Raw genomic sequence first — 23674 nt, 5'->3', positions numbered from 1 at the left:
GAAAGCTGGTGGTAGAGTTCAAGTTCAAGTCCAAAGACCTGAGAACCAAAGGCTCAGTCCCAAAGTTAGAAGAAGCTGGATGTCGCAGTCAGCAGGCAGGGAGAGAGTGCATTCTCCTTCCTTCTACCTTCTCTTTCCTCTTTGACCTTCTGCAGGTTGCATGATGCCCACACACACAGGAGATGGCGTTCGGTTTTACTCCTTATTCACATTCTGAAATCTCAGATACCCCCAGAAATTATGTTTAATCAAATATCTGGATACCCTGTGCCCCAGTCAAGTTGATGCATAAGATTAACCATCACCTGTAGTGAAGCTAACATCTACTCAGCACTTCCTATCAGCCTGGTACTCTCCCAGGCACTTGACATAGAACATCTCATTTAAATCTTAACACTACTCTTAACTATTATTCATCTTTACATTACAGATGACAATGCAGAGCTTCAGAAAGATTGAGAATTGCTTACCCAGCTAGGAGCTGGGAGCAGTAGGAGTGAAATCTTAGCAGTTTGGCTCTAGAACCCAGATTTTGGAGTACCAGGCTGATCACACTGAACCCTTAACAGGGTGCTCTCCAGGGAGGAGGGATGGAGATCCAATAGATCTTTACGGTATCAGTAGTGACATGACATATGTTTTTAAAAAATAAAATCGACACATTATTTGTGATATTAAAAATAACTTAAAGGCTGGGTGGTGTGGCCTCTGCTTGTAATTCCAGTGGCTCAGGAGGCTGAGGCAGGAGGATCACTAGTTCAAAGTCAGCCTCAGCAACTTTGTGAGGCCCTCAGCAACTCAGTGAGACCCTGTCTCTAAATAAAATACAAAAAAGGGCTGGGGGATGTGGCTCAGTGATTAAGCACCCCTGGGTTCAATCTCTGGCACCAAAACAAGACAAAATAAAACAAAACATCTTAAAACTATTTACAGAATCAGCAATGAGAGCCACATGAGAGCAGAGAGTGCTCCGCCAGACTCTAATGAGGGATCAGATGGAATTTGAAGGAGTGCAGTGTTGGGAGGCTTTCCTGTGTGTGTGTGTGTGTGTGTCTGTGTGTCAACAAAACTGAGGGGTTGGGTGCAGGATTTCCTGGCAGAGGAGACAGCCTGAGCAAAGGCCCTGGAGAGATGTGGGCACTAAATATTTCAGGCACCGAGAGAAATCAAGTGAGAAGAAATTAAAAGAGAGGGGATGGCCTGGGAGGAGCTGGAGAGCAGGCAGGGGTCAGACTTCATGGAGTCTTCAGGCGGAGGCAAGGACGGAGAGTTTAATGCTAAGAGTATCGTGAACAGCTGAGCAAGATGAAAACTGAAAATGCTGCTGGCGCCATCAAAATCCCTGAAATTACTAGCAAGGGTTGGGTTACGATGGTGCAAGGAAAATCCGAGGCAGAGACTGAAAGTTTGATATGTCTTTCAAAATGGGCCCATCTGAAGCCCAGGACCAGAATAAGAAAAGGAGACACTCGGAGGGAGAATGTGCATGTGAGCGATGGTTTTGATTTTGCCACTGTTGCTATTTTTATGAAGGGAGAGATTTCTGCAAAGACATCTCCACAAGGATGCTCATCACAGCGCTGTAGTTATGACAACAGAAAGAAGAAACAGATATCCAATAACAGATCAATTAATCAAACTATGGGATATCCAAAAGATGCGATACAATTCAGTACTTAAAATTCATATTGTAAGCCAGGCACCGTGGCACATGCTTGTGATCCCAGCGGCAAAAGAGGCTGAGGCAGGAGGATTGCAAGTTCAAAGCCAGCCTCAGCAACTTAGGCCCTGAGCAACTTAGGGAGACCCCTGTCTCAAAATAAGAATATAACAAGGGTTGGGGATGTGGTTCAGTAGTTATGTGCCCCTGAGTTCAATCTCTGGTACCAAAATAATGATGATAATATAATATTGTAGTCTATCTAATGTCATGGAAAACTGTCTATACACTACATTAAATTTAAAAAGAAAATTACAGTCCAGTGTAGTGGTGCACGCCTGTAATCCAGCAATTTAAGAGGCTGAGACAGGAGGATCTCAAGTTAGAGACCAGCCTCAGCAATTTAGTAAGACCCTCAGCAACTTAATAAGATCCTATCTCAAAATGAATTTTTAAAAAAGGACTGAGGGTGTAGCTCAATAGTAAGGCAACCCTGAGTTCAATCCCCAGCACCAAAAGAAAAAGAAAAAAAATTATAAAATTATAAAATAAAAAAATTTTAAAATAAAATTATAAAATAATAAAAGAATTAAAAAAAAAAAGGACTGAGGGTGTAGCTCAATAGTAAGGCAACCCTGAGTTCAATCCCCAGCACCAAAAGAAAAAGAAAAAAAAAATTATAAAATAAAAGGTATATTATAATCTCACTTAGGTATCAAAAATTAAGTGTATGTGGCAAGATATTTCCCTGCCCCTTTCTTTTCCCCCTGTATTTATCCTGATAAGTCTTTTGACATAATGCTGCATAGTAAAATTTATGCCAAGGAACATGATTCTCTTTATCAAAAGAGAGACTTATTTGTCTTATAGATGCACCATGTGGGAACACAGGAGGATTCACCACAGTCATTCCCCCAGGATAGAGTTGGGAGCTGGGGGAAGAGGAGAGGGATAAGAGAGGGGGGGGGGGGGAAGGCTTCTTGCTCCCATCTAGGCCAATTTTGTAGCAATGCTGGAAAAAAAAAAGTACATTGCTTTTACTCTGGATTTTTGGAGAATTTGTAATAAAGATTATAAGAAAGATTTTGGGAAAAAAAATTGATAGAAAAAAAAGAAAGATTTGGGGTGGAAATATTGAAGGAATACATGTCCACTCATTATCTGAAACAAGAGGCTGCATTTACTGCTTGCTAAAGCACGGAAGAGCTGCACTTGCAAGGCATAGCATCTCTGAGCAAAGCTGAGAATCAGTCATATAGCAGTTCTCCCTTATCCGTAGGGAATAGGTTCCAATGTCCCTAGTGGATGCCTGAAACTGTGGATAGTACCAAACCCCTTAAACCAGCACTGTGATACCACTACAGCACATCTGATAACCAATTCAGCGACTAAGTAACTAACAGGTGGATAGCACATACAACGTGGATACACTGGAAGGGGTAATTCACATCCTGGGTGGGACAAAGCTGGGTGGTGCAAATTTCATCACTTTTCTCAGAACAGCTTGCAATTTAAAACTTAGGAATTATTTATTTCTGGAATTTTTCAATTTAGTATTTACTGTTTGTATGACTACAAGTAACTGAAAACTTGGCAAGCAAAACTGCAGATAAGGGGGATTACTGTGGAGGTTTTGGGGAAGTGTGGAGTTCAGGGACTGGTCAACTTTTTTGCTTGATCTTTGGCCCTGGGAGCACAGTCACTGGAGTTAGGCTACTGCCAATTGGTTGTTTTCAGAAGCATGGGGCGATGACTGATTGTGTGGTTTTGGGAGCCTGGTTACTTAACCAAGTGGCCATGTAAACCGGTTTTATATTCGGTACTAAGATTTACTTGTTATCATAGCCTCATAACAATTAATCTTTCCTAAGAGGATGGGAATGTTTTATTCTCAGGGGGAAGGGAGGTGGGTGGCAGACAAATCTACATACACATAAAAACACGAAAGCCTGGTGAAGGCCATGTGTAGCCCTGGCTCCTGGAGCTCATCCGGACTGGTCAGGGCTAATCTCTAAGAAAAGATCCTATAGGCATCGGGGCCTCTAGGATTTGGATTTGGATGTGACTGGAGTCCCAGCCACTCCTCAGCTCCCTGATGAGAAGTTGTGTTTCCAGTTGCTCTGGGGTCAGGAGTAGGAGGTGGGGGAGCAGCTCCAGGGTCTGCCCTGGCTGGACCCCCTTCCTGCATCACCACCTCTCCTGCATCATGAGCTCCATGACCCCACAGGCCCGGCACTGGTGCACGGTGACCACATGTGAACCACATGTGAACCTGAGCCCGCTGTGCCTCCCTCCCTCGGCGCTGGGCTTCTGTGTGTGCACACACAGTGGGCAGCCAGCCGAGGCCAGCTGTCAGCCCCTGACCCTCCAGGAGGCTGGGGCGGGAATTCCTCTGGCGGATTTCTCACCCCCTCAGGACTTCCTTCCAGCTTGTCTGGCAAGTGAGAAGGCTCCAGGGGTTCAGGGAAGGACGGCTTCACCACTCCGGGCTGGGGCCACTAGGCATCACCATGTCTGTAAACACCAGCACCATCACTGTGGGCTGGGTGGTTGGGAGCAGCTGGGGCTCCTGTTACCATGGTGCCTGTGTGGTAACTTGGGTGGCCTGGGCTGGCTGGCTGGGGGCTGGGCCTTAGAGTGCAGAGGAGAGGGAAGGGGGAGCAGCGGGGGGCACTAACCAGGGACAGTGTGGAGTGATCTTGCAGTGGGAAAAGGAAGTCCATGTGGAGGGAGCGCCCTGTCCCCGCCACCCAACTCTGTGACAGCCTCCACCTCCTCTCCTCCTGCCTGGCCTGACCCGTGATTTCCTCGGGGACTAGAAACACACCATCTTTCTGGCCTAGAGCCCCTGAGGTGTGGCCTCACTTGCCTCAGTCACAGCCAATGTCAGGGGGCGGGGCGTGCTCAGGCTCCCCTCAGGAAAGAGAAGGGTCACGCTCCTCCAGGAAAACAGCTGCTGGGCTCCGGTGCTGACAGACAGCCATCTTTCCACACCAAGCCTCCGTCCTGTCGCCACCCAGTCTGGAGCCTTGATGTCCCCCCAGAGAGTGTGGAGGGGCCTTTTCTGCTGATCCACCCGGACCCACCTCGCAGATGGTCTGGCCCTCGGAGCCGGAGCTGGTTCTTGTGGACACATTTGAAAATTCTGGCTCACTTCTCCTGTTGGAGGACCTGGGCCTCGGCTTCTTCGTTTGTAAAATGAGGAGGTGAAAATGTGGGAATTTTCTTTCAGCCCTGAATTCCAAGACCATGTCATGTTTCTCTTCAAATAAACAAAAAACCTCCACGCCTTCCATTACCCAGCAAAGGCCAGACGCCCCGGCATCAGTCAAAGGGAACTACCTGAGACCCCTGTCCAGCTGTGGGAGTTCCCACCTCTGGACATCAGTGGGTCATCTCCACCTGGAACTGGGCTTCCGCTGTCATCGCCAAAGTGACTTTGTATTCTTTAAGACACAGCTCCGATGCCACCCAATTTTCTTCCTTTCTCTTACAATCTGATCCTTCCTTCCTTCCTTTCTTTTTTTTTTTTTGGTGCTGGGGGATTGAGCCCAGGGCCTTCCACATGTGTGGCCAGGACTTTCCCCCTGAGCTCCAACCTGGGCCCCCGAGTGTCTTACGGAGTGAGCATCTTTTAAAGAGCACCAGTGCCTTCAGCCTTAGGGAAGCATAGGGACTCCCCCAAATCCCTTCTTTCACTCCCCATATTATCTTTTTCCTTTTTTTAAATTTTTGGTACCAGGAATTGAAGCAGGGGTGCTTAACTACTGAGCCACATCCCCAGCCCTTTTTATTTTTTATTTTGAGACAGATCTTGCCAAGTTGTTTAGAGTCTTGCTAACTCGCTGAGGCTGCTTTGAACTCAACGATCCTCCTGCCTCAGCCTCCCGAGAGCTGGGAATACAGGGTGTGGGCCACCGTGCCTGGCACTCCCCATATTACCTTATCATAGGCTCCGCAGCAAAATCCCTGACTCCTTCTCTGGTTCCAGACTTTTGTTTATTTCCCTCTCCCCCCTGGCCTCTCTCCTAGTTCTTAGGTCGATCAACAGCCTCTCAGCTACGACCTCTTTATTTCTTGCAGAATGCACTTTTCTTTACTCAGTGGGGAAGACTGGAAGACTTCTCGATTTTAATCTATTTTGCCCCTTCATACACGTATCCACTACAAAATACCTAGACTTAGGAGACTTGAAAAATACTCCTGGATGGATGAATGGTCAGAGTAACCAGTCTACACACTGAATTCCCTACTTTTCTCTATCCCTGGTCCTTCTTCCTAGAACAATCCGCCATAATTGGTTGCCTGGATTTGTCACAGCCTTCTAAGTGATATTTGTACCTCCGTTCTTGTGTCCTGAGAGATCATTATCCACATAGTGGACACAGTGTTCCTTTAAAAATGTACCTAATGTCACTGGGTGCAGTAGCATATGCCTGTAATCCAAGAGACTCCAGAAGCTGAGACAGGAGGATGGCAAGTTTGAGACCAGCCTCAGCAATGTAGTGAGGCCCTAAGAAACTTAGAGAAAGCCTGTCTCAAAATAAAAAATAAAAGGGCTCGGGATGTGGCTCAGGGGTTGAACGCCTCTGGATTAAATCCCCAGTACTCTTCCCGCAACCAAAATGTACTTAATGTCACTTTATTTTCCTGTTGGAGAACTTCAAGTGGTTTCCCTTCATATTACAGCAAACTCAACACAGCTCATATCCCTTCCTCCCTCACTCATCATGTGCCAGCCACACGGAGATCCCTTCTGGGCCTTTACATCAGCAGTGTTTGGATTATTCTTATCCTGATTATCACATGACTATAATGTCATGCCAGAAGTGTCACCTCCACAGAGAGATGGAGGTCTAGAGTACCTTCCCCTGAATACTGTCTCTTCACCTTCCCTGTTTTTCTGTTCTGGTTACCTATTGTTGCATGACAACCTGCCTCAATACGATTTGTTCTAGTATCCCATGATTCTGTGGGTTAGGAAATCAATCAGAACTCAGGGGGAACCACTCAACTTTGCTCTGTGAGGTCTGGGATCTCAGCTGAGATGGCCACAATGACTGAACGTTTGTCCTCTTCTCCCCATCTCCATATGGTCAACTTGAGCTTCCTTCCAACATGGCAAACTCAGCTGGTGGTTGACTTCATATAGAGCTATGTTTCAAGAGACCATAGCAGAATTGCCAGTCTCTCTCTCTCTCTCTGTCTCTCTCTGTCTCTCTCTGTCTCTCTCTCTCTCTCTCTCTCTCTCTCTCTCTCTCTCGGCACTGGGGATTTAATTCAGGGACACTTTACCACTGAGCTATATCCTCAGTCTTTTTTTTTTTTTTTACTTTTTGAGACAGGGTCTTGCTAAGTTGCTGAGGCTGACCTCAAATTTGTGATCCTCCTCTCTGAGCCTTCCAATTCGCTGGAATTATAGGCATGTGCCACCATACCCGGTGCACCAGTGCTCTTGAAAGCTAGGGTTGGAATCATTTCAAAGGGACCAGGCCATCCTGGATGCAAAGAGAGGGAACAGAGAGATCACCTCTGGACCAGAGTGTCAAGTCCATCCCTAATATGCCTTAACCACATTTTGGCAACAGGGTATTTTCTTGTTAATTCATTTCACATGGGTGACCTGCTTATTGAGTAAACAGTAGGGTACAAACTTGTTTTTTATTTTGTGTTGTTTATCTCCCATCATTGCTTCTAGGTGAACTGTGTTGATGCTCCTTTTTCTGTTCCTTAAAGAATTTTGGGCAAAACTTCTAATGTCCTTGACACTTGAATTTATTGAAATGACCAGCCTCTCCTAAGCTGGTCCATCCAGTTTAAGATCCTTTTCCTGCCCCAGGCAGGCCTGGATTGGGTGCGGGGGATCCATGAGGGGTGTGTCCTGCCCCTGCACCCCTGCTGCCTTTTTCTCAGTCCCTTTCTCTTCTTTCACACACAACGCAGGAGAGGGCAGCGCGGGTTGGGGGCAGTCCTTCTCAGCTATGCCGTTTCTTCTCCGGCTATGCATGCCCCTGCGGGACGAGGAGGCCAACCCTCTGTGGGCTCACCGCAGGCCCACGCTGCACCACTGTCCCCTGATGTGGGAGATCACTTCCAGCTCCCTGTCTGACACCCTCACTCCGCTGTACCCCACAGGCCTCCTTCTCAGGAGAACATGGGCCAAACAGCTCAAGGACATTCTGTCATGTTCATCTGCCCTACAGGAGACTCCTGCTGACTGCCCCAAAGGGTTCCCTCTCTGTCCCTCTTCCATTCTGTACAACCCTGGCTCCCCATTCAGATGGCACATGGGAAAATCCAGCCCCAGGGAGAGAGGGAAAAGGGCTGCACCCCAGGACCCCAGGGACCTCGTCTCCCCCTTCCCCTTCCTGGGCTGCTGCTTATAGAGCCGAGGAGGGAGAGCTGGGTGGTGTCTACATGTCACAGAATTACTTCAGCCCTCTCTTAACAAATCCCATGGGCAAATGTGTCCAGCCCCAAATCATTTCTTTGTTTTAGAATTTGTGGTCCTCAGGGCTGGGGATGTAGCTCCGTGGTAGAGCTGCTTGCTTAGAACACACAAAGACCTGGGTTCAATCCCCAGCATTGGGGGAAAAGAAAAGGAGGTGCTCAAAAGCCCCTTCTTCGTTAGCTCTGAGTCTAGTCACCAACTTAAGCATATAAAGAGCCAAGAGCCACCTCATACCCTCTAACGCCCACTTGGGGTCTGTCCCTCACTGGAATGTGACTGTGAGAACTAATCCTTATGCATTTGATTCCACACTGGCTCCTCCGTGCCTGGGATGGTGTCTGTAACCCAGGGGAGGCTCCCTAATGGGTGTCAAACAAATAAAAAGATCCTTTTCCTCTAGGGCCCAATGATCTGAATGGACTGTCAGTGTGATTGAGTGGACCCGCCAGTTCCTTTCAGTTCCTCTCCTACTTGTTCCTGCTGCAGGGCTCCTGGTCAAGGATGTGGGATTTCGCTCCGGGAGCCGCCCTGGTTTGTCTAGGTCTTTACAGGAGGCTTCCCTCTGTGTGAGAGACTCAGGGAGCTGAAAGTCTTGATGATGACCAGGGGCAGGGCTGGGGTCCTCCGAGCTGAGCTGGAGGCCTGGCCAAGGGGAGGGCTACTCTCAGTCGGTCAAAGGCAAACAGAGCAGCTGCAGACAAAGCCTAGAGCAGCAGGAAAGTGCATTTCTTCTGCTAAGAGTGTCCCCTGAGGCTGACCCACACCCTCCCTGTGATCACCAGCCAGGAGCACATTCAGACCAGAGTGTCCTTGAGAGGCCCAGGCCTCAGTGAACAGACCGCCAAGGGCAGCTGCCTGCGGAGGTCGCTGCACCCTGCCAGGCCCTTCATGGCCCCCCTCCAAAGTCGGAGGCCGATTCTATGGGTTTCAGACTCAAATGAGGAACTGGGGCCAAGGAGAGAACGGGGAACCCCCTTCTACCAATACCCATGACATAAAAGGACACATACAACTTGAGGGTCAGAAGCACATGGGAGTCCAACAGTAAGTGATTGGGACTCATAAATAGAAGGGAACATTTTTTCATGCCAAGGTATTAAGGAGGTAGGCGGAGGAAGTTGGGAAGTAAAAGGAAGAAGAAATTGGCAGAAAACCCCTGCTTCTAGCAGCCTGAGCAGGTCGAGATACTGCAGTTCAGTGCCCTGGGGTCCAGGTCCGGAGGTGTCCCTGCAGCCTGAGGAGTCTGGGAGCTCCATTCACTTGGGGTCTAGAGGGGCAGGCCCTGCGCTGGGTGGGGTAGGGTGGCTCTGGGGCAGAAGGGGACCATTGAATTTTATGGTGTTCAGAGGTGGCTAGGGCCAGGCCTCTCCCCAACTTTGGGGTGAGACTACATCTGGGAGCCCCTTGTTGGGGAAGGTGTGGACCTAGGGTGCTGTGGGAGTGGGCCTGAGCAAGCCCACGGGCAGCCCTGGAATAGCCTGTATAGAAAAAGTCTCCAGGATGACGCAGGACCCGGAGACTGGAGCCTGGGCACTGTTAGAATGTGTCCAAGTGGGAGGACCATCTAGCGAAAGCCCTTGTGTTAGAGATGAAAAAGGAAGGTAGAAGGAGACCCAGGGTCACTTGGTGAGTTGGAGACGTGGTCCTGGCCTCTGAGTCCCACCCAGTTCGATGTCCTCTGGCTCCAACCATCATTTCACTTCTTGGGCCTCCGCTTCTCTACTGTCAAAGGAAGAAGGCAGGAGAACGCCACCTCGCTGTGCTGCAACCTGGGCAGGTTTTCTAAGATGGGAAACTGAGGCTCCGAGGTGGCCTTGCGCTCTGCCCGTTTTCCGCTCCTGCCCACTGCTCCAGCACACACGACCCTGGACAGGCTGCTTCCAGACTAGAATGCTTTATTCAAGAGAATCTGGCTTGGCAGTCAGACGGCCCTGCGGGGCAGCTGGTGGGGCACAGGGCCCTCGGGGAATCTGCTCCACTTTCCGCAGCCACTGGGCTAAGACACAAGGGCCTCTCTCCCGGTGACCTCATCCCCATTTTGCTGGGCTCCTCCTTGTCCAGCCTGCTCGCTGTCCAGCCTGGGGCCCACTCAGCCTAAGTCCCTGAGATGGGGGCAGAGTGGTGGTGCCCTGGCTAGAAAGAACAATGTTCCCAAAATAAGCAGGTGGCAAAGTGGGAGGGCGTGACCTTAGAGGACAGGAGTGGCAAAAGCCCCCAGGCATGCGCCGTTCTCCAGCACTGAACATCCTGGTCTCCAGGGTGAAGAGCCGGGTCAGGAAGAGGAGGACCAGTCTGGATCCCCTCCACCCACCCTCCTCCTTCCCACCCAGCCTCGGCCGTGGTGGCCGGAGCACGCGCCTGTACCCCTGCCTCGGCCAGGAGTTGGGCTCCCCGTGCAGAGCGCTGGGCCCAGGAACAGATTCTGGGTCCCCTCTGGGGCCTGGCCTGCCCCTTGCAAGGCCACATGTCTCGCTTCTTCCCAAGCCGGAGCTCCCACAGGTCCGTGTCTGGCTTCCTTCTTTCTCTCACGTTCTGTTTAAGGCACTGAATTCCTGAGGGTCCTTTCCCTCCATTCCTCTTGTCCTGGAGGGAGGGAGTCATTCAACAGGGATGCAGTTGGCTAATAAATAGAGGACAGGTACCAGCAGGGAGGTCCCAGGAGGGTGACAGTAATAAATACACGAGCTGGGGGCGGGGTCTGGCTCCTCCGAGGGGTGGTTACGTCCGGGGAACAGTGTCACTGCACCTGCCAAGACCAAACACAGACAGGCAGGGGTGTCAGCACACTGTGGAGGGTGGGAGGTGGACGCAGAGGGGAAGCTTGGACAGGGTGCACGGGGAGGACGCAGTGAAGGCCATCCAGCAGCTGCGGGCCACCCTTCCCTGAACACTCACCCAGCTGCCCAGCCTCGTGCCAAGCCTATCACAACATCCCAGGAGGAAGGTCTGAAGAACGCCTTCCTGGTGGGATGATGCTCTCTCATCTGCATGGAACTAAAGGAACCTAGTCTCTCATCTGAGAGACCCAGAGAGGTCAAGAAATGCCCAAGATCACACAGCTAGTCAGGGACAGAGTCACATTTGAACTCAGTCTGACTTCACGTAAGAACACCTCTCATCACCCTAAGGCAGCAGTCTTCAAATAGGGGAACAGGTGCCTTTAGATGGCCGTGAAGCCTGAGAAATGATGATTTTAAAGAAATCAGTTTTCAGCCTTTGTGGGTATATGGCCTTAAGATTGGTTGTGTGAAAAAGTGACTGAGGCCTGCTTCATTACCCCTCTCCCTTTAGAAAGGAAGGGATGCACCTGGTCCTTTCTAAGTCCCGTTAGAGTGCTCTGCAGCAAGGTGAAAGTGTTCCCAGGACACGAAATGGAAGGACAACTTGAATACTGGTGTAGGTGTTGAGTCAAAGGACTGGGTCACCAAGTCCTTGGCAAGTGAGGAGATTTTTTTTCTTGTTTGGTAAAGATTGAATTCAGGGGCACTTAACCACTGAGCCACATCCCCAGCCCCCTTTTAAATATTTTATTTAGAGACAGGGTCCCACTGATTTGCTTAGGGCCTCACTGAATTGCTGAGATGGGCTTTGAATTCACGATCATTCTACCTCAGCCTCCCAAACTGCTGGGATTACAGGCAGGCACCACCGAGCCCGGTGAGTTAGGCTATTTCTACATTTTTGAACAAAATTGAAGAGTAACCTAACCTAGCTGTCAGCCGATATATCATCAGAAGTGATTTTCGTTAGCAGATCACCCTGAGGTTTTTGGCAAATAACTTTGGAAGGAGTTCAAACTAATTGAGTGGCATCCAGTCCCATTTACTTATTTCTGAGTTTGATTCCTCAACCTTTTCATCTACAAAAAATGATAAACAGAAATGCAATTTATGCTGAATCCTGTCTCAGTCTGGCAGGAGGTAACATTCATCAACAGAGTCATTAACTAATTGAAAAGAGGCAGCCACATCCATCTCATTGAGATGCATCCCCAATAAGATGGATTGTACTTTTAGGCTTTACATTTATTAAAGTATGATGTATTTGTGCTGTTTTGGACAAGTGGTACTACCAATAATTATTTCAATAATTTATTCCAGGAGAAAATTTAATTTGGTTTCATGCTCACAGGATATTAAAAATAGTTTGAACTTATATACCATTTCGTGACAGCCAAATATAACAAGGTGGTAAATAATTTTTTCTTTTTCTTTTTGCAGTATGGGTATCAGACACAGCACTTTGTATATGCCAGGCAACTCTCTATCACTGAGCTAAACCCCCAGCCCAACAAAAGACTTTTGAGCATTAAAAGTAATATTATATTAGGCAGAAATTCTGTAGGGGAAGTGAAACAGAAATGAGCTGTTTCACTCTTGAGCTATAAACTCAGCAGCTTGGGAAGCTGAGGCATGAGGATTGCAAGTTCAAAGCCAGCCTCACCTTAGTGAGGCCCTAAGCAACTCAGTGAAACCCTGTCTCTAAATAAAATTAAAAAAAAGGCTGGGGATGTGGCTCCATGGTTGAGCACCCCTGGGTTCAATCTCCAGTACCATAAAAAACATAAATGCAAAGTCCCAGGCAAATAGAAGTAATGTTATACGTAAGTAAATATTAAGGGAGGTTATGCATATATTTTTTTGCTGTTCATTTTTTAAATATTAGATGATGAGGAGGACTACGTTAGGACAGCATATTCAGTAGGATATTTCTGGAGAGTGAGTTATAGACTCACTCTTATAATAGTTTTACACTAAAATATTATTATTTACAATGTGCCAGAAATTATATCCTTTGTAACTGTTTGTAATTATGATGAGAAAGGGTCAAACCACAAAGAGCAAGAAAGTCCATGAGTTCTGGAAATTCTTTCAGAAAATGCCCTAATGAAATGGTTGACGACTGATGGCTGGGAGATGGCGTGATGGGACACTCTGTACCTCGGGCTGCCTGGCTCACTTGATTTTACTGCCAGTTTCTGCCCTAAATGGCTGTGCGGGCTCAAGGTAGAAATGAGGGCCATAAGCCTTAGGGGGCCTTTGCCAAATCCCTGTCTTCCCAGATGGGGTAGACATCTCCACTCTTGAAGGACCTGGCTTCTGGGATCAGGACTTGGGTAAGCTCCACTCCTACGGCGTGAGTGAAATGGTTTCCTGTCCTGCAGCTAGAAGCAGACCTAGGCCCTGAAGGGAAACCCTGTTTTACTGTGCATGTACAATATTTTATTTTTACTATTTTTTTATTCTCACAAATTTAGGTATTCCCTTCTCTAATCCTTCTCTCCCAGCCACACTCAACTCTGGGACTCCAGCCTGCTGTCCCCAATGTGAAGCCAAAATAGGCAAGGGACATGGAGAGGGGAAGAGGAAGCAAAGGGACCCTAGAGCAGAAAAACAATTGGGAGCCAGTAGGGGCTGCACCTCTCTAGGGCTGTGAGGAGCAGCCCTAGCCAACTTTGTATCATTCGAATGTAAATGCCCTAAGCCCGTGTTAGCTTGCTGATGGGTCTGGCACGCAGGAAGTGCTTGGTAAGTGTTTGTCAAATGACCCAGCGCTTGGCATACTTCCTGCCCCATCAATTTAGGAAGAGAAAAACTAGGCTCAGAAAGGTGACGTGATTTGTTCAAGATCTCACAGGGATTAGGGGCTAAGCCAAGGCAAGAACAGAGGGTCCCTGATGCTTTCTGGGCCTGAGGGAGGTGCAGCCCTTATTCTGGTCCCCAAGAGTCCCTGAGCCTTGTCTGTCCTCAGGCGGACCACTGACCCCTGCCAGCAGGGAGAGGCCCCCCATTGGGCCCAGCCTCCTTGCCATCCCTGGGCTCCCACTCACTCACTGATGGCAGTCTGTGGATCTCTGCTTCTCTTTCTTCCTCTTCCCCCTGCCCTTGAGTCTCCTCCTGCAATAAGCCAAAAGCATCAGGACAAAGCGTCTGGGGCCCTCATGCTAGGACAGGGGCTGGCAGGTCGGAGAATAGCCCCAGGCCCCAGCCTCTTGCCACTCACCTTTCTGGCTTCATCTTCTCCCGCAGAGGTCTAGGGAAACAGAGAGAGGGGAGAGGGGAATCAGGAGAACAGTAATGGGGCCCCCCTGCCATCCCACCACCCCGCCTCAGACTTCCCTAGGGTTGGTTCTGCACTTGGCACTGTGGCCACTAGGGGGAAGCATGGAGCTGGTGAGGGAGAGATGGCCAGAGGCCTCTGGGCTGGGGTTCCTACCCTAGGCTCTGGTGACTGCCCCCAAGAGAGGTACACATCCCCTCTTAGGGCTCCTCATCTGCATGCCTCAGCCTCTTGGCATCAAATCTGGGGTCTTTTGAGTCTATTCTCTGCTTCTTCACTTTCTCTGTTAACTTCCTCCCCTTCCTTCCAGGGTGCATTCTGGGAATTTCCTCAAGGATGGTAATTGATGGACGAGACCATGGACAGGGGTGATGATTGCTGCCAGCTAAGGCTGCCTGTCAGGGCACAACCCCCACCCCTCCCTGGCAACACCAGGGGCAGTGGGTGAGGGTGGTGACGGGAGGTGAACACAAGCTGCATGGTCACCAGGCATGTCCCAGCTCTGCCTCCCGGGGATGTGGCTGTTGGCCCAGAAGTGAGAAGAAAGGTGTTCCTGTTGCCAGGCCTGTTGGAAGGGGATGGGGCCTCAGTCTTCTCTGGGAACAGTGGGGGGAGGGAAGGGGCAGCAGGGAAACAGTCAGTTCTGGGCTGTGGGCAGGGAGGGAATTCTGCCCTGGGCTGCTCCTGCCTTGGGAATGCCTGCTCTCCATATAGGGCAAGTCAGAGACACTCTAGAAACCTCGCTTTCCTCATCTGCTCGTGCCACCAGAGTGGTGCAAAAGCAAAGGTAATGTAGAAGATCACAGGCACTGTACAGCACTGTACCCAGGAGGGTTCGTGACTGAGCTTTTACTGTACAGCTGGTTGAGCAGAAACAGGGCCCCCAAGGCTGACATGGTGAAGAGGGCCTGGAGTCCGGGCTCAGGTTCAAAGCGGGTAGCCAGAGCCCCAGGCACCAGGCAGGGCTGAGCCTAAGTGGTCCGGGGCTATGGGAGAATGTGGTGATGACCAAGAGAGGCAGCATGAAAAGCGGAGGCCTAAGACAGACAGGCCAGAGTTCAAATCCAAATTCCCCCTCCACATTCACTAGCTGCATCTGCCTGGGTTTCCTCACCTATACAGTGGGGACAGGGCAGCCACAAGAGCAAGGACCTTGTCTGCCTTGCTGGTCACTGTATCCCAAGCATCTAGGCCAGTGCCTGGCATACAGTAGGCACTTAATAAACATATGTGAGTAAATGAGAAAACACAATCAAATGCCTCATCTGGGGCTGGGCACAGTAGGTACATAATAAAAGCTTGTCCTCCGCCTCTTCCTACCTGTCCTCCGCCTCTTCCTACCCCACACTGGGGCTCTAGGCCTGGCCAGTCCAGTGCCTTGCCCCATAGCCTAGTGGTACCTAGAGCAGCATCTCAGCCTGTCTCCCTCTTTCTGGACCTGGATGTCAGTACCAGGCCTGCTGCTCCTGCTGTTCCTAGTGCTTGGGACCCAGGCAGCAAGGCAGGTGCTGGCCCAGCCTTAGCGGGTAGGACGAGGGTGAGGTGGCTTCAACTTTAAAGAAACCTCAGTGCGTCCTTTCTCCCGCCCCTCTGCTCCCACCAGAGCTTGTCCTACCTTCTGCTTCTCAGCGCAGTCGCTCCCTCCTGTGGGCATGCAACCTGGCCCAGAACCAAGTCCAGCTGCGATGCCTTTGCCTCCAGGGGCCTGTGGCAGCTGCCTCTCATCTCAGAGGAGGGAACAACGTGCGCTAAGCCCCTTCAAGTCTGGGAGGGACCCAGGCTTCCCCTTCCCCTGTGGCATCTCAGCAGCTGTACTCCAGCTGCTGGGATCGGCTCCCCAGGCCAAACTGGCTGGTGGGGTTAGAGAATGAAAGGCAGCTGCCCTGGCTCCATTAAGCAGGGAAGCAAGCGCTGCCTGCCGCAGGGCCCGCAGCTCCACCTCTGCCCTGGGACCCTGTCCCCGAGGTCTACCCCAGGACCTACCTGCACTCGCAGCTCACGTGCTGAGAGAATTTCAGCTCCACATAGGAGGGTGGACCCTCCGGGGGGATCTTCAGGATCTGCAGGAAGAAAAAGGCCAATGCCTGGTGAGGGTGCAGCTGAGTGGCCGCGAGCTGAGCCGGGCTCAGGAAGGAGCACCCTGTGCTGGAGAGGGGAACTAGGGTCCCTGGCCGGGGCCTTGGCCCACCTCCTCCTCTCTCCACATCTTTTCTCGTGGGTATGTTCCTGGGTAGGGGCTGGCCATGGAGCCGGCGGCACATGAAGAGGGCCCCCTACCTGCATGGTGACGTTGGTTGTCTCAACGGGCAGACAGTGCAGGTCCTCGTCACCACAGCAGCCAGTGCAGCGCTTCAGGGAGACACAGGATGGGCTCAGTATGTACTCCATCTCACTAGGGTACTCGGTCACAATGTCCACCAGCTTCTCCAGGGCCCGGCAGTAGCTGCGGCCCCACACCTCATGGAAGGGTATCACTACAAAGGCAGGAGGGTGGGTCAGGCCAGCAGGTGGCTCCCTGAAGCCGAGGCCTGGCTCCCAGGGCAGCCCATGTGTCCTTCTCCCTCAGCCCTCAGTCCCATCTGAGCCAACCTCTGTTCTTTGGAGCTTCTGACAGGATCCCTTTGGGATGCCTGCTGGACCCTTGGCTCTTCTTCTGGGTATAGATCCCAGCAGAACAGAATCTCTTAATCCTGAGCTCTCAGCTCTGTTCTCTTTCAGGTAGCCAGGCGGGTCTTGGTTCCTTGGAGCTTTGAGGACTGTGCCTGGCAGCTCCCCAGGTCCTCTGACCCTTCTCAGGCCTGACCTGGTACTTCCTCCCATCGTGGGGAACGTGCTGAAAACCATTCTGGAGTCCGTAAGGGTGGGTTGGCCTTCCCCTTAGTCCTCTGCCCAGAAGCCTACCATGGCTCCCTCGTGTCCCGCCCCACACAGTGCCAGCTCCTTTGCCTGCAACCAAGACCACATGGAGCAATGTGGCCCAGCTTTCTCTCCACTTGGAGCCAGAGCCAGCACACTGAGCCAGGGCACATGACGTCCTTCCCCAGGTCTGGGCTTTTGTGCTGTGTGCTGCAGGAGGAGGGTGATGTTCTTTTCCTTCTTTTTTTATTTTACTTTTTTTCTTTGCAAAGCTGGGGATGAAGCCCCAGGCCTTAGGCGGGCCAGACAAGTGCTCTACTGCTGAGCTCCACCCTGGGCCCACCCTTCCACTTCTTCCCAAGGAAAGCCCCACCCCTGCTTCCCAGGGTCCCCTTCCCACCTCCTCCCGGCCTTCCCCAGAGATTCTCTAGGCTCCTCCACAAAGCACAGCTTGGCCCCAGGCTTCTCTTCCTCTCTCTTATCATTGGTGGCTCTTATCTCCTTTACAGCCCAACTGAGGCTCTGGGAAGTCGGGAGTGAGGCAGAGGGCTGGTAAACACAGGCTAAGTGACTCCTGACAGATTAGATGACAGTTCATTGAGGATTACCGGGGCCATCCCTGAACCCTGAACTGTCCTGGTTGTGGTGAGTGGGATCTTTGGGGGACTGGTCTGGAATCTCTCAAAAAACACTACTCCTTTAAGGGAAGGTCTGGTGCCAGGACCCAAATAGAGGTTCCCTGGGAGTGGACACAGCCAGGACATCCAGTTTCTAGTCCTGGCTTTATACTGACTGTGTGACCTTGGGGAGGTCACTTGACCTTTCTGGGTATATCAGTTTCCTCGGCTAGGGAAAAAGAAGGTTGGGAATAGGTGGTTGCTAAGGTCTCCCTCGCTCTGACAGACTGTGATTCAGTTCGCGCAACCCAGCCCGGCCTAGCCTTGAGAATGTGGGCACAGAAACATCCCTGGGCCCCGGTCATCCTGCTCCACATCTGATGGTCATCCTCAGCTGCTGGAGGAGAACAGGGAGCTGGGTCACCTGGGAGCCCTGCAGCCTTGGCATAGAGCAACGGCCTCTCCCAGCAGCCCCTCACTTCCTCCCATGGCTTTTCCCAGGAGGCAGATGGGGCCAAAGTCCATTCCCCTGAGCCTATGAGGACCTGACTCTCAGGGCAATCTCAGAAGAAAAATAAACTTCAGTCACAGCAGAGGCTCTTGAGGAAGGCTGGGAGCTGGTGGAAAGTACCCAGAGCCAGGACGGCCACATGGAGATGGCGGGGCCGCTGCGCAGCAGACCCAGCTCACTGGAGTGTGGGCTGCTGGTTCCCTGCTCAGCCCAGGGGGCACTTGGGCTGGACCAGGGCTGGAGGGGGATCCCCAGGCTCCCTGACACTCCCTCTCCAGGCCACTGGACACTCCCCCTAGGCCCAAGAGGGAAACAAGTCCTCTTTCCCCATAGGCACCCTGCAGCCCAGGGGGAGCCTGCCTCCGCAGTACAGGGTCAGAGAGCACCTTCCTATCGCCAGCTCCATGAGCTGTATGTTTAGTCTAGAACCTTCGTGAGCACTACGCGACTCTGAACATTTAATCTCTGCCGTGGAAACATAAATAAGAGCAGAGGGATAGTCAGCGGCCCAAGCACAGCAGAAGGCTCAGTTTCCTGCTCTGGGACCAGCCATGAGGGAGGGGGACAAGAGCAGAGAAGGGAGCACCCCAGCCCCCTGTCATCCTTAAATAAATTCCCACCCAGCTGGGCTCTAGAGGCCACGGCCAGGTTGAGCAGAGCCGGCTGGGCCGAGGCTGCAGAGGAAGGGATTTCCTCTCCTGGACCCCACACCCATCGTAGGGCTCTGCGTCCACAGCACCCAGGCTCCAGGGCTCTGAGAGCCTGAAATCTGTCACTTTCTGGCCCAGGTAGGGAGACCGTGTTGGGTAAGGGCGGAGAAGGCAGAGGAGTGGGGCCTGGTTTACCTGGAAGCTCATCTCTGGAGGCCCCTGGCTGGGTTTGAAGGAGGAACAACACGGGCTGGGTGAGGGGCCAGCTGAGGGGGTGCGTTGGCCGCTCTCACGTGCGGGCCGAGCCCTTCAGGAGGGAGCTCCACTGGGCTGCTCCAGGGAGCGCTTCTGCTGGCCCCTGGTCTGTCAGGGGTTGGGGTGGGGGTGGGGTGAGAGGAAGGGGAGGCTGAGGCCCCATCAGGCACCAGGCCAGGGCTGGGTGTTCCCCCAAGGAGGCTACTCCTGCAGCCGCTCCTGGGCGCTCAGCTCTCTCCAGCCCTGTGGGTGCGTCTCCATCTGTTCCTAACTTGCTATTTTATGGAGAATAGAGGACACCCAGGAAGGGACATGTTTAATCCTGAGAACAAGCTTCTGGAGAAGCCGCTGGGGAGGGGCTGCCTGGCTGGGCAGAGCCGCTGGCCAGCAGCCGGAGCCCAGCAGGTGTCCTCCTCACTAATGGGGCACACAGCCAGCCAGCCACAAGGGACACCCTGATTGTGCCTGCTCAGCCACCCAGCAGTTGGGAGGGCCTGGTGGCAGGTTCTGCCAGATACATTGCAAAGTGCCTGAGGCTTAGGCGATCCTAAGGACCTCTCTGAACTCCAGGTTCTTCATCTGTAAAGTATGGATAATGTGAATGTTTTCTTAGTTCACAGCCCCGTGGTCAAACGACATGATAGTAAATGCCCATGAAGAATGAAAAATCAATGGCCATGGCCACACCATGCTATCTCTCTTGCTCCGGTGTTAGCAGGAAGAGATGTCACTTTCAGATGTTGAACACTGGAGCCCAAAGCTCACTGTGCTTCTCTGGCCAAAATACAAGCTCCCTGATGGATTAGAATGACAGCTGAGCTGACCTATATGAATCTTCGCTCTCAAACCTCCTCACCCAACATCCTGGTGTATATCTTTGTGTATCTTCCATGAGTCAGAGAATCCTATAGTCTTAGAAAAAGAAAGAACCTTCAGTATCATGTAGTCGAATGCTCCCATTTTGCAGATGAGGAAACTGAGGCTCAGACATCTTTGGCACCTGTTGCCAAAACTGCACTCAAAGCATCAAAATGAACATGGTGTAGAGTTGGGGGGTTGGGGTTTGGTCCCTCCCCAAATCCCAGAGAGCATAATATTAAGGCAGTTCCAGAGGGCATAGCAAGGGGTGTCACTGAAGCCAAGGATAGCTAACTCGCCCCTGCTCAGTGGCCAAGGGGTCTGGGTCTCATGGCATCAGCGTGAGAGAATCTGGCTGCTGGGTTGGCAGGCAAGTAGCCGGGCGGGCAAGCCAACAGAGGGTGTCCCAGCCCATGGATGGCTATCACACGAGTGTGTGGTGTGCACGTCTCTACACGCCCCCCTCCCACAGCATGGTGGGAAGCCTCAGCAGTGGTGTGTGGCCACTCTGCACGTCTTGGAGAGGCAGGAAGGGAGGAGCAAGGCAGGGGGCCTGGCATGGGCCTCTTGTCTTCTGCACGTATGTCTCTTTGGCAAATGTCTCCTTGCCCTTTGAAGATTCCCTCTTGATGCAACCCGGGGCGGGGAGTGTTGGGGCCAGGGAGGGCGCGACTCATGTTCTGTCTGTTTGTAATCAATGGAAAGGCCTGGTCAGATCCCTGCAGCTCCACCAGGGTTGGGCTGTGGGGAGGCCTTTTACCCCACCCGGTCTTCTTGCTTGCTTGCCCACTGCATCCAGCTCCCAGGCCCCCAGTCTGGCCCCTGGCACTCACTGCCTACCCGACCCTCCAAGACCCCAACTGCACCCTCACCCCAAGCTGGGAACAGGTTCCTAGCCAGCCCAAGAGTGGGGTGACTCTGGCCCAGGGCTGCTACACCTCTCCATGCTGCTGGGTCTCAATGGGTAGATTGTTCAGGTCCTGCCAACTTCGTCAGCAGTAGCTTATAGACTCTCCCAACTTATTTCCAGTCAGTACCCAACTCTGCATGCCAATCCCATCCCATCCTCTGCTAGGACTTGGGAGGAAGGAGAGGGGCTGAGCACATGGACCCCAGCCTGGCTGCTTACCTTCCACCTCTGATGAGCTGGTCTCAGCAGACAGGGCCCGCTGCTGTGGACAGAAAGGTGCAGAAATGACGGAGGTCACCTTGGGGCTCTGCGTTCTGGGACCCATGTGATGGCAGGAAGGTGGAAGCCCCCAGAACTCTTCTCCACCCTCTGCACACACTCTGCCCTGTCTCAGAGCTGCCTCTTTCTACACGTGACTAAAACCAATTAGACCCTAGGTAAGTCCCACCTCTCTCTGGCCTCAGTTTCCTCATTTGGAAAAGGATGGGAGGCTGGAGGCCTCTGGAGGCCTCCTGTGTCCCAAAGATCTTACGATCCTGTGGGGTCTCCCTTCTACCCAGCCCCCAGGCCAGCCCTGCTGGGCTCTGTACAGCCCGCCTTGGCTGGGTGCCAGAGCCCAGGGGGAGGTGATCAGCTGGTGGGAGCTGAGGGGCTGGAGCAGGCGGCGCCATGAGCTGGTGCTGCCGGTAACGTTACACCTCTGGCCAGCCCTGCAGCAGGCAGGCTGGTGGCTGGGCTGCTCAGCAGGGGACTGTCCAGTTCACCAACTCCTGGGCTGTGGCTGGGGACTCCCAGGGCAGCAGGGCAGTGCAGTGGGAAGGGAGCTCATTGGCTTTGTCAGGATTTCACTGCCCAAGCTGGCTCCCAGCCAAACTCACCCAGCTCCTGGGAAAAGGGCCCTGCTCACTTCCCCAGGCCCTGCACTCAGGACCTCCAGCCACCCACCCAGAGGAGAGGGCAGAGCAGGACCCCTTGTCTCATCCCCAGCTCACCCCTGAGCCCTTGTGGGGGCAGGGCCTATCCTCCCCACCAACAGCCTCTTCAGCCAGCTTCCTCCCCACCAGGCCAGGTCAGAGGTCCTGGGGGCGCCTGGCTGGTCACCGGGCTTCGACCCTGACCACAAGGCCAGGGAACTGCCTGGGATTAGTGGACAGATGCTTTTAGCAAAGCCACTAGGGCTCCAGGGGCCAGACAGGAAACCTCCCTCCTCCCTGTGGCTTCCCTGCCCCCACCAAGACAGCCCCCTGGAGCTGGGGACAGCCCAGTCTGAGAGCTCTTCCCAGAGGACACTGGTCCAGCCTGGCCCCTGGGAAATGTGTGTACATCCTAGGAGGTCCTGCTCCATGGAGCAGGTCTGTGATTTCAGAGCCCCCTGCTTCCAGTGCTGGGAGGGGGATATGAGGAGAGCCAGGCCAGGGATGGGGGGTGCTCTTACCTGGGGGTGCACAGCAGGCAGCGCCAGCCCAGCCAGGAGCTGCAGGAAGCAAGTGAGCAGCCTCAGGGCTAGCATCTTCTCAGAAGTCCTGAGCCAGGGGGCTCCAAGGGAAAATCACCATGCTAGTCCCCCTGGGGGGTTTCCTGGCACAGGAGAAGAGTTGAGTGAGGGGCTGAATGTCCCGCTCACGGCTGCCCGGAGGTCCCCGCCGGTAGCCCGAGCATCCTTTGGAAGCTCGGGGAGTCAGGAGCCAGCAGGTAAGGTTGTGGCTGCGGTACCTGGTGAGGAGCCTCCCGGCGGGTCGGGGCGGCGTGGGGCAGGCAAGTCCTTGGGAGGGTTCTCGGGGGCACGATGCGACCACAAGTCGTCTCGTGGCTGGGCAGAAGTCTGAGGATGCAGTTTCCTGCTCAGACAGCAGCTCTCTTCTGGGACTGAAGCTGGTCGGCGACGCGGTTTCAAGGCTGTGCACGGGGCGGGGCTCCAGGCCACCCCGCCCACCGCGCCTCCCGCCCGAGGCCCGGCAGTGGCCCAGAGCAGAGCGCGGCCCGCGGGGCGGCAGCGGCGGCGCGGAGCGGAGCGCGCCGAGCCTGGAGCGAGTGGACGGGGCGATCGCCACACAGACCCCAGGGCCTCAGCCCGCCCCGGACCAGCCCACCCAGAGCCACGACTCAGCCGGCCTCTCTGGGCTGGCCACCTCGGGTGGTGCCTCCAGGTGCGCCGCCCAACGTCTGCCATCGAGGCTCAGGACTTTGCCTCTCGGGGACAGCTGCGCTGCATCCCTAGGAGGCAGCATCTTGGTCTGACCCTGCGTGGTCATGTCACGCCATCCCCACAGTCCTCGGGGGTGAAAGGATCAGTGATCCCATTTTATAGACGAAAAAACCGAGGTCGTGAGAGTGCCCCGCCTGCCAATGTTGAACGCACACGTGCACTCTTGAAAAGTGCATGTGCGTGTGCGTGTGTGTGCGTGTGCGCGAGCCTGTGTTTCCGGAGAACTAGCAGAGACAAAACCCAAGCTACGTGACTCCAGAACCGTCTCTCCACCCTGTCTACCACCCTCAGCCCCCCACGCAGCCAGCAGGGCAGCCCAGCTGTGGGCGGCCCACAGGAAGCACCTCAGGGCACCTGGCTGGGGGTCCAGCCCTGCTTCCTCCTGGGGAAGAGCGCGCTTAGGCCAGCCCAGCAGGGGTGGAGTGGTCTAACCTGGCATCCCCTGGTCCCAGGCTGAGGAGGAAATGCTCCCGTGTAGCAGGGAGGGGTGTAGTGACTGGGTCTGTGTCTGTTCGTGTGCATGAGCATTTGTGTGTGACTGTGATGATACACATCCAGTGGTGTGCCCACCGACCATCCAAATAGGACCCTCTGTATGGGCTGGGTCTTTGAGTATCTCTGTATGCATGAGTGAGTGAGT

At 53.1% G+C, this 23674-nt stretch overlaps 1 protein-coding gene across 1 annotated transcript; it reads right to left on the bottom strand.

Moving 5' to 3' along the window:
- Nucleotides 1–10484: 10484 nt before the first annotated feature.
- On the bottom strand, nt 10485–22338 carry Pgf (placental growth factor). Its single transcript, XM_076848084.2, has 7 exons — nt 22264–22338; nt 21048–21090; nt 16449–16645; nt 16155–16231; nt 14115–14144; nt 13946–14008; nt 10485–10857 (listed from the first exon to the last, which is right to left on the bottom strand). The coding sequence occupies exons 1-7, from the start codon at nt 22336–22338 to the stop codon at nt 10830–10832; spliced, it is 513 nt and encodes a 170-aa protein (XP_076704199.1). The 3' UTR covers nt 10485–10829.
- Between the last annotated feature and the right edge of the window lie 1336 nt (nt 22339–23674).

This window comes from Callospermophilus lateralis, chromosome 3 (genome assembly GCF_048772815.1).
Source record: "Callospermophilus lateralis isolate mCalLat2 chromosome 3, mCalLat2.hap1, whole genome shotgun sequence".
Classification (NCBI taxonomy): Eukaryota; Metazoa; Chordata; class Mammalia; order Rodentia; family Sciuridae; genus Callospermophilus; species Callospermophilus lateralis.
This window is presented reverse-complemented; position numbering and strand designations above follow the sequence as displayed.